The following is a 9,448-nucleotide window of genomic DNA, read 5'->3' on the forward strand; positions in this document are numbered from 1 at the left end:
GACATGAGATCATCCTCCTTTTCACCTCGATTACGGCTGTTGTTTAGCTCTCTACTAATTTCAGGTGTAACCTGCAGTAGGAAAATTAATGTTAATCACATAAACAATTGAAAAGGATATAAACAGCTTTCAACTCTAGTGCTCTTACTAATTTATGATTTTGCTTTTCCAGAAGAGACATTAAATTATCCTTATCTTCCTTCTGTAGTTCATTTTTGTACCTGAAACAAATACCATATCAAAAAGGCTTAATATTCAAAAAGCAAAAGGACATCAGTCATTGCTAGAACATTTGACAGCAAAATCGCATGAGACCAATAGATATTGAATCAGATATGACAAATGTGTAAGAAAACGAAATTTTCATTGAATATTGTTCATCCAACTCTAAATCAGTGTGATCACAGAAACAATAAGCGGGAAAAAAAACTGTGGGGACAATCAATTATCCGTTAGGAACGGATTTTGATGAACAAAAACATGAAGACTAGTTCCTTGCAAGAATACCTCTAGCCCAAATCCATTCCCTACCTGTGACTGACTAGTGGAAGGGTGAACAATGACATCAAAAGTGGAACAGAGTGAGAGGGGAGAAGCCCAAATGCTATTCTCATGTCTTTTAATTGAAAAATTCCAAAAATATCCCAAGCAAAAACCCTATCCATTAAATTTTAAGGGATTGTTGAAAATTTTGATAACATTTTGAGGAGTGGCACTATAGTGGCTGAAACATCCGCTTTTATGGCCACTATAGTGGCAGCTATAATAAACTACTCCACTATTGTATACCATGGAGTAGCTAGGGGACGCTCCGAGCCTCCGCTACACTGTTATAGTGTGCTATTGACAACCCTGATTCTAGTATCCAATTTTTCTTTTTTTTTCCCCTTTACTAATTCGTTAAAATATTCAACTGCATTACTGGATTTTCATTTTCCCGGTTGCTGTTGTATCAAATATCAATCAACACTGTATCTGATATGTGCAATAAAAATTACAGAAAATGGTGAATTACTGACCTCTGCACAAATGCAAGAAGTGATTGGTGCCATATAACAGGCATCATCCTAGTTTCATTGACAAATCTCATGAAATGAGCAAGAACTGCATCAACCACACGATACGGCAAAGCATATTTCTTCTCCAGAAAAAGCTTTATGAAATAGCTGTAATTATTATCACAATTAGTGTCTATCAGATATTGAGAGGAAAAAATGAGTTCTCGAGAAAACTTTTAGTGCTCTATTTTGGTAAAATGTTAATTGAACATATTAATCACTTCATCAAAATGTGTTGTATTGTAGTGTGATCAGCCTCTTCTCTCATAACCATAATTTATAAAAGTTCTGTGCCAAATTATTCAATGAACTATTTTATGATATTATTGAAACTTAATTTGTTTAGTCATTCAAAATGTCATTTCTGTAACAATGACATGTTTTATTTTATCTATTTATCTTTATATTATATATATAACAGATAAAATATTTTCAATTGCTATCTTTATATTAAATATACAATGACTGCATGAAATTTCTATCTAAAATTCAACACGTGGAACATATATTTTACGAAGCTTTTTAAATTAGAATTCCTACATCATGATATCTATCATACATTCATACCTATGGTTAAAGCCCTATTAATGATAAATACAAATGGCTACAATGATAAATACCTTGTAGTGCCGCAATAATCCATCCCCGCAAGCTTCAATAGTGCAACACTGTATACACATCCAGAAGTTAAGGTGCGTCAAGCATTGGACATAAGTCACATGACTCAAACTAGAATTAATTAAAAATAATAATTTCAATCACTACAAGAAAGGTTTACACCAAGTATCCACATATAGCAGTAACTTTTAAGCACTAAGGATACAAACAAATAGACTTGCCATGATATTTTTTACTTTCTTACATGTTAGTACATAGTATATAGAAGAAAAGATAAAAAGCAAAATAGTTCAAGAAAACGGAGCACTTCCTGTTTAAAATAATTCAAAATATATATTTTCTTTTAATTAAAGGTGCTATGGGGAAAAATAGAAATTCAAGATTTCACAATAAACATTGATAATGAAAAGAATGTAAGCAACTTCACTGCATAATGATAGTAAGGAGATGTAATCCAATAAATTCACACTGATTACTAAAAAAACTCATCCCTAGTTCCTTTCTACAATAATAATTAGAGGTGCTATGGGGAAAAATATGGAAACCCACAATTGTATAATCAAAATTGGTAATGGAAAAAAATGTAACCAAATTTACTGAGAAATGGTATAATAAGGGTACTTGATCAAGATCAACTAAATTTGCACTGCTTACTAAAGAAATGTGTCCCTAACTCCTTTCTACAATAACAAATGCAATATTTTTCAGAACTTAAGTTTGGGAAACCAACACTTGAACACTATGACACACATCATTGCAGTGCACTGAACAAAAGAAAAGCAACCACTTGCTTCCTTGCATCCAATTTTTTTATTTTAAATAATTCAAATTATTATTGAAATAGTTAGCATACCTTGAATGAAGTGGAGGAATGGAAAATTTTTCTATAATGCTTCCAACAATGACCGCTTCCCTGAGAGTGCATGTGCGCGACTGTACATGAAGAATAATGTCAAACAAGGAAGGAAAAATGAATGAATATATGGATTTCTAGGTTCGGTTTAGACCACTTTTTAAGATTTATATAAAAGAAAATGCTAATGAGTACCTCAGTACCCTAAGGGCAATGTTTTTAACAAGTCTAAAAAGGTAAGTCTTAACTAAAAGTTGTGTATTTAATACATTGAGAAGATATATTTTTTAAAAACTTGGGGAAGGGGAAATTATTATTAATAACTGTGGCACTAATGGCCATTTTACAACTATCCCATATGGGATTTGAACTTTGTCCCTTGAGCTTACAATGTCAAGCTTTTACCACTAAGCTAAGGACACACTGAGTAGAGACATGCTTAACTTTTCAATGAATAATTACCTTGTTTGGAATCTCTAAATAATGCTCTTAAGACATTCGTTACCAAGGCCCTTATGTAAAAATTCAATATATATAGTATGTTCTCCTTCAATGAATAAAATCAAAATTATGATTTATGACTATCAGCAAGGTGATCATTCACATAAAAGTGCATGTTCATTGAAACGGCCAAAAACACTTGTTTCTAGTTCATTTACCATTCCATACCCGTGTTATTCCTTCTTTTCCAATAATTATGACAGAAAAATGAACAAAGGTAATAATTCTACTCTCTAGAGAATGTGCGACACATCAATTCTTCAACACCCAAATACAAAAAAAATATTAGCATCCAATTTTATGCATAAACTGAAAACATCAGAAAGATATTTATCAACATGTTCAAAAGTTAAAGGATTAATAATATCACAAACAGAACCTAATAAATATTGACAAATGATTAGTCAGGAACATAAAAATTAAAAACAACTTTGATATGATTATGTACCTCGCATAGTGGAAACAGTATTCCTTTAAAGAAAGCAGCTGGTTTGTACAAAGCCTTTTTCAGTGTTTGATATAAAGCAAAATGCAGTTTTTTGTTCTTTCTTATATCTTCTCTCACTCTTGGAAGCAACACAAGCTTGTAGAAGCGCTCTGCCTTTTTCGCACCAAAATTAGAAGCAAAAATCCTAGTGGCTTGATACAAAGCATTTGGAGACCATTTTTCAGGTTCAGTAACATATAAGACCTCCTCCCAATGTTGCATTGAGGGGATGTGTTTAAATGCCTTGGGGATTTTGCCTACTGTATATCTGCTAAGAAGAGTTGCAACCCTGCAATATGAAAGATGGCACAAGCAGTGATGCCAGCATGATATGAAAACTTCAAACTAACCAGCGAAGTATTTAAATGGAAATGAATTCACTTGTCTAAACTACATATTCATACAAATAATTTGAAAAGGAAATCGTAAATACCCCTTGTATATGTCAATTATCGAGTTATCCAATTTAGGCACTGGTCGATTTTCTGCACACAGAACAATTAATAAACGACAAGAAAGATTAAAAATCAGACCCCAAATCAGGCTGAAATGAACAACAAGCTAACAATAATCAATACAAAATAACAAAGATAGGGAAAAGAAATTGATTTTGATATTATTATTACCTGAAGCAACAGAAACGTCATTTTCTTTTATTCTTTTAACAATGATGTCTGCAAGTGTTTTGTGGCCACCCAAGTCCTTGGATAAGAATGCTTCCAATAGTTTCTCGTCGTCTTCATTAATATCCTGAATTCAAAATAGTAAAAAAAGAATAACCAAAATCACTATCATAAACAAAAATGGTTGAAGAAAATAATGCAACTTGGTACAAAATCACTTGCAAATATAAATAAGCATTGCTCACATTTTTTCATTTTCAACATGTAAAAAAGCAGGGCATAATGCATTTAAAGGTGTCTCGTATTCTCAACCTATAATCTGTTTGGATTGACTTATTTGAGTTCACCTACTACCGTGAGCACTTGTGAGACTGTTTATGAGAGCTTATAAAATGTCCATAAGTTGTTTCAACTTATTTTCATAAGCTCTCCATGTAAACTTATGAAAACATTTTGATATTATTTACTGTAATCTTTTGGTATAGAAATTATGGGCCTATTTTGATTTATTTATTTAAACTTATCTATTGGTATAAGCACTTGTGACACTCTTTGGGATAACTTATGGATGTAGCATGTGACATATTCATAAGTTGTATTTTGCTAATTTCCATAAGATTTTCAGGATAGCTTAGAAAAAAGCTTACGGCTTATATAAAAATAGTTTTACTTTATTTTATCTTTTGTCTTAAAAATAATTTATACATAAACACCTAAACATAAGTGCATTTAACTAAGTTGTTCATCTAAACAGAGTTATAATACATAAGCACTCATGCTATAAACACTTAATTAAGCTGCTTAATCAAACCCAGCTATAAAAGTTTAAAGAAAATAAACCCAAATCAGGACAAAAACATTTGAAAATATAAAAATAAGCATCGCTAATTATTTTTTTGACTTTCAACATGTAAGAAAACAGTGCATAATGCATTTAATGGTTTCTCAAGTTCTCAACCTAATTCCTCATAGATTCTAAAATTTCTATCCAAAAGAAAAAAGAGAGAAATTACTCACTTCAACTTCAGCAAATTGGCTTTGATTTTCAGAGAAGCCAGCAAAGTCATCAATATCATCATCATTCTCTTCTACAACCTTGGGAAGCTCTTCGAGACGATTGAATGAAGATTTAGTATTATTTTGCTCCTTAGCATCTTCTTCTTCTTCGACCTCTTTGAGTTGAATCAAAGCTTCCTTCATAATCTTGGAACTAATATGAGAATCAATTAGGTCACCTTCCTTTTGGTGCTTTTTAGGAGCTTTGGAACTTATCTTCGATTTCGCATACTCGGTGCCATCTGGAACGAATGGTTCGGGATTCTGAATCCTTTCCTTTCTCTTTGCCATTGATAAACCCTCTTGTTCTACTTCACTGATAAAACCCTAATACCTTAGTTTTCAACTGTGAAGCAAACGGCAGTGCTTTGGAGAGTAGTGGCGGAATTCGGTGTGAAGTACAATTCTCTGCTTGGCTGCCGCAAATCCGATTACTCTGATTTGTGTTTGTGATACAAGGGCCCAGAGCTCTTTTTAAAGGGTTTTAATTAATTGTTTTGTTTTATACTAGGGTTTTAATTCACTGTTAGTAAAACTTTTAATTAGATTTTTAAATTTGCTAATATGAAAATTAAATAAGGTGATATGGTATCATGTCATATTAAATTTGTATTTTTAATTATTAATTATTTAGTAATTTTATGATGGAATCATATTTATTTAATTTTGTTTTGGTAAATAAAACAAATATTATTAATTTATCGTCGAATTTGAGTAATATAATTGATTTGAACTAATGTGTAACCCGTGCGATCCACGAAAATAATGTACATTTTAATAAATAAATTATTATATTAATTTATATATATATCAATTCTCATAAATTTTATTGATATTAAATATATAAATTGACTTAAAAAAAACAATTTATAACCAAAAAAACAAAAATTTAATTATAATCTAATTTAAAAACTACTCGGTCAATGTTACTCATAACACAACTCCTTAATAATGATGCCTTATTTTTTGAATTCTTCAAAAAAAATCTTTTTTTCTATCCAACAAAACTTATTATAAAACAATACTTTTAATTTTAAATAAATAAAAACAATAATTATTAAAAAATTAAATAATTACATCAGATGAAATAAGAATTTGTAAAATAATAGACATGACATATATAACTTAAATAAGTTAGTAAATGTAAAGATGAGTAAGTAACTTAATAATGAATTTTTATTTTTATTATTCAACATAGTATGTTATTTATATGAAATACATGATATTTAAAAATTCATGTAAATTTTGTTGTATCAAGTGGCAAAATATCTTTTATTTCGGTATTACTCACAAAATACTACGGAAAAGTAATCTTTCTATTACAAAAAAAATTACAATACACATAAAAATTATGGTTATCTTTTATCTTTAAATTTGCATGTTAATCTTCATTAATATTTCATTTCTTTTGAATTTGCATGATATTTAATAATAAATTTAGAATGTAAAATCTAAGATTAGTAAAGTTAAAATATAAGCATGTAAAAATAGTAGTTTTAAAAAAATCATTACACATTGTTTGAAGTTTGTTAAATCAGTGTTTGAAGTTTGAAAAACCATCACTTCTATATAAAAATTGTCGAATCAATCTAATTAATTGTATTTTTTTTTAATTCCTAATTTTTTTTTTAATTTTTTTAAACAAAATTTGAAAACATAAACAATAATAAAATATATAACTAAATAGTAATCTTTGTTTATAAATAGAATAAAATAATAATGACATATTGAAATAAATTTAAAGATTCAATAACAATAACAATGAGGTATAAGACTCTGACTATTGTACCATTCTGCAGATTCAATATCAAATAGTGTTTCATTGTTCCATGTATCCTCCAGAATGAAACACTTGTTAATAACAAATAAGATCGCAGTACTTTCGAGAGTAGTGGCGAAATCGTGGTGTGGAGTACAATTCTCTGCTACGCTGCCGCAAATCCGATTTTTGTTTGTGATACAAGGGCACAGAGCTCATGTTTTTTTTAGTGTTTTAATTAATTGTTTTGTTTTATACTAGGGTTTTAATTCATTGTTAGTAAACTTAACTTTTAATTAATTTTTTAAATAAGGTGATGTGGTATCATGTCATATTAAATTTGTATTTTTAATTATTAATTATTTAATAATTTATGATGAAATCATATTTATTTAATTTTGTTTTGGTAAATAAAACAAATATTATTAATTTATCGTCAAATTTGAATATTATAATTAATTTGAATTGTCATATCTTTAAAAAGAGACTAGCTTCTCTGTTGGTAAGTGAAAAAAATAACTTGTTAGTTTGACTATGATTACCGATAATTTCGAAAGACTAACTTCTTTATTCTTCTATAATGCAAATTGAGAAAGAAAAAAAAAAGTGTTTTTGGACTATGACTTGAATTGATGATATCATTAATATTCTGTTTTGCCGAGAGCTCTTAATTGGGGATCTTGATAATTTACTGGTCAAACAAGGTGCATCAATGTTTTTGAACTATGGCTTGAATGAATGCTATTACTAATATGAAACTTTTACATGTACCCCTCACATTTTACTTTTACTCCTACAAATATAAGAAAATTACATTTTTTACTTTTATTCCTACAAATATAAGAAAATGACATTTTTGCTCTCGTATAAATTTTAACATTGATAAAAAAAATATTAATTTTACCGGAAAACTTTTTTTAAGTTTTTCCGTACACATGTATTCCGAAAAACTATTTTTAAGTTTTCTAGTAAAGAAGTTACACCCCGAAACCTTTTTCTAAATTTTCTAGTAAACAAGTTGGAAAACTTTTTCTAAATTTTCCGGTAAAGTAGTTACATTAAAGAAAAACTTTTTTCAAGTTTTCCAAAAAAAAAGTTATTTAAAAAAAAAAATTGGTGTGTATCGGAAACCTTCTTCACAACTTTTCTAGTACAGAAAGGGTCAGGTAAATCTTAATTTGAGTTGATAAAATAGTAAAAGTAAAATTAAGGGTATATTTGACATTTTTAAAAATTTATGGAGGTATTAGTATAAATATAGGGGTACAAGATAAATTTTTCTACTAATATTTTGTGTTTTGTCGAGAGCCCTTAATAGAAGATCTTGATAGTTTATTGGTCAAACGAGTTGCATCAATGTTGATTACTCTAATGGAGAATTCTCAAAGTATCTTAAGGACACTTGTGCAAAAAAATTGGTTATAAGACCGAAATTCTAAATCGGATTCAAATTCATTTTAGATATTTGGTTAAAATAATACGGTTATAATCTGGTTTATTTATTAACCGGTTGAATACCCACTTATGTTTTATCTTTTTATTTTTATTCGGTTTTTATTCACTCAACTCCAAAAAACTCTAAATCTCCAAAACTAAAAAACGATTTTGATTTTGTCATCACCCCACCGACCTTCCACTTTTGGCCGCACTTTCAAACAATTTATTATTAATTTCGTTGAGATATTATTAACTTCATTTAATCAATTGTTTATTACTAACCAATCATATTGTATGATAACTAATTAATTAATTAAAATATTTAATATTTATTGATGAAGACTAAAATATGATAGACTAAATATTTTAAATATAATTTTTTAAATTACTGATTGTTAAAGGACGAAGTTTTTTTCAAAATGTTACATTAATATATTACGTTGGAAATGGTATGGAGAGTTAGATATTGCTTTAATTATAAATGCTCAAGACAAAAATTAATATTTTAAATTCATTAGGTGTTTTAAATTTATTAAATCTTATGATGATGGTGGTGTCTATCTCGGTCTTGGAAGCAAACTTTTAAGTGTTTGTATTTTCTACAGTTTTATTATGGTGCAATAATTGTTAAATTTAATCAAATAAACTTTCAAATTTTATTTTCTACAATTTAGTAATAAGTTATTTATTGAACTAGTATGAATCAAAATTGGTGGTCATAACGAAGTTAGTAATAAATCAATTTTAATCACAAGTTATTATAAGCAATTGAACATGTTCAATTTTAATCACAAGATAAAGCAATTGAATGATTGATGTATGCTTTTTTATTGAGTTTTTATTTTATAAAAATAATCGATTTTTAAATATAAAGAATCAATTTTTTTAAATAATCGATTTTTAAATTATGAATAAATAATTTTTTTAAAAAATAAATATTAAAAAATAATCAAAATTTAACTGATTTTGAAAGAAAAAAATCAATTTTAAAATTGAATTTTTTGAAATAAGTTGTTTAACTAGAAACCGATTATTTAACCATAACCAATTTTACAA

The 9,448-nt window shown here is 28.2% G+C and overlaps 1 protein-coding gene across 1 annotated transcript in view; it reads right to left on the reverse strand.

Annotated features, from left to right (window-relative positions):
- The window catches only part of LOC101498904 (bystin), an 8,544-nt gene extending 2,884 nt beyond the window's left edge, over positions 1-5,660 (reverse strand). The window contains exons 1-9 of the mRNA XM_073364352.1: positions 5,158-5,660; positions 4,144-4,267; positions 3,951-4,002; positions 3,479-3,806; positions 2,530-2,609; positions 1,679-1,726; positions 1,020-1,166; positions 149-221; positions 4-71 (exon numbers count right to left, since the gene is read on the reverse strand). Coding sequence (XP_073220453.1) covers positions 4-71; positions 149-221; positions 1,020-1,166; positions 1,679-1,726; positions 2,530-2,609; positions 3,479-3,806; positions 3,951-4,002; positions 4,144-4,267; positions 5,158-5,487 — 1,250 coding nt within the window. The 5' untranslated portion in view covers positions 5,488-5,660. The remainder of the gene's footprint in view (positions 1-3; positions 72-148; positions 222-1,019; positions 1,167-1,678; positions 1,727-2,529; positions 2,610-3,478; positions 3,807-3,950; positions 4,003-4,143; positions 4,268-5,157) is intronic.
- Between the last annotated feature and the right edge of the window lie 3,788 nt (positions 5,661-9,448).

The sequence above is a fragment of the Cicer arietinum genome, chromosome 8, assembly GCF_000331145.2.
Source record: "Cicer arietinum cultivar CDC Frontier isolate Library 1 chromosome 8, Cicar.CDCFrontier_v2.0, whole genome shotgun sequence".
In the NCBI taxonomy this organism is placed as follows: domain Eukaryota; kingdom Viridiplantae; phylum Streptophyta; class Magnoliopsida; order Fabales; family Fabaceae; genus Cicer; species Cicer arietinum.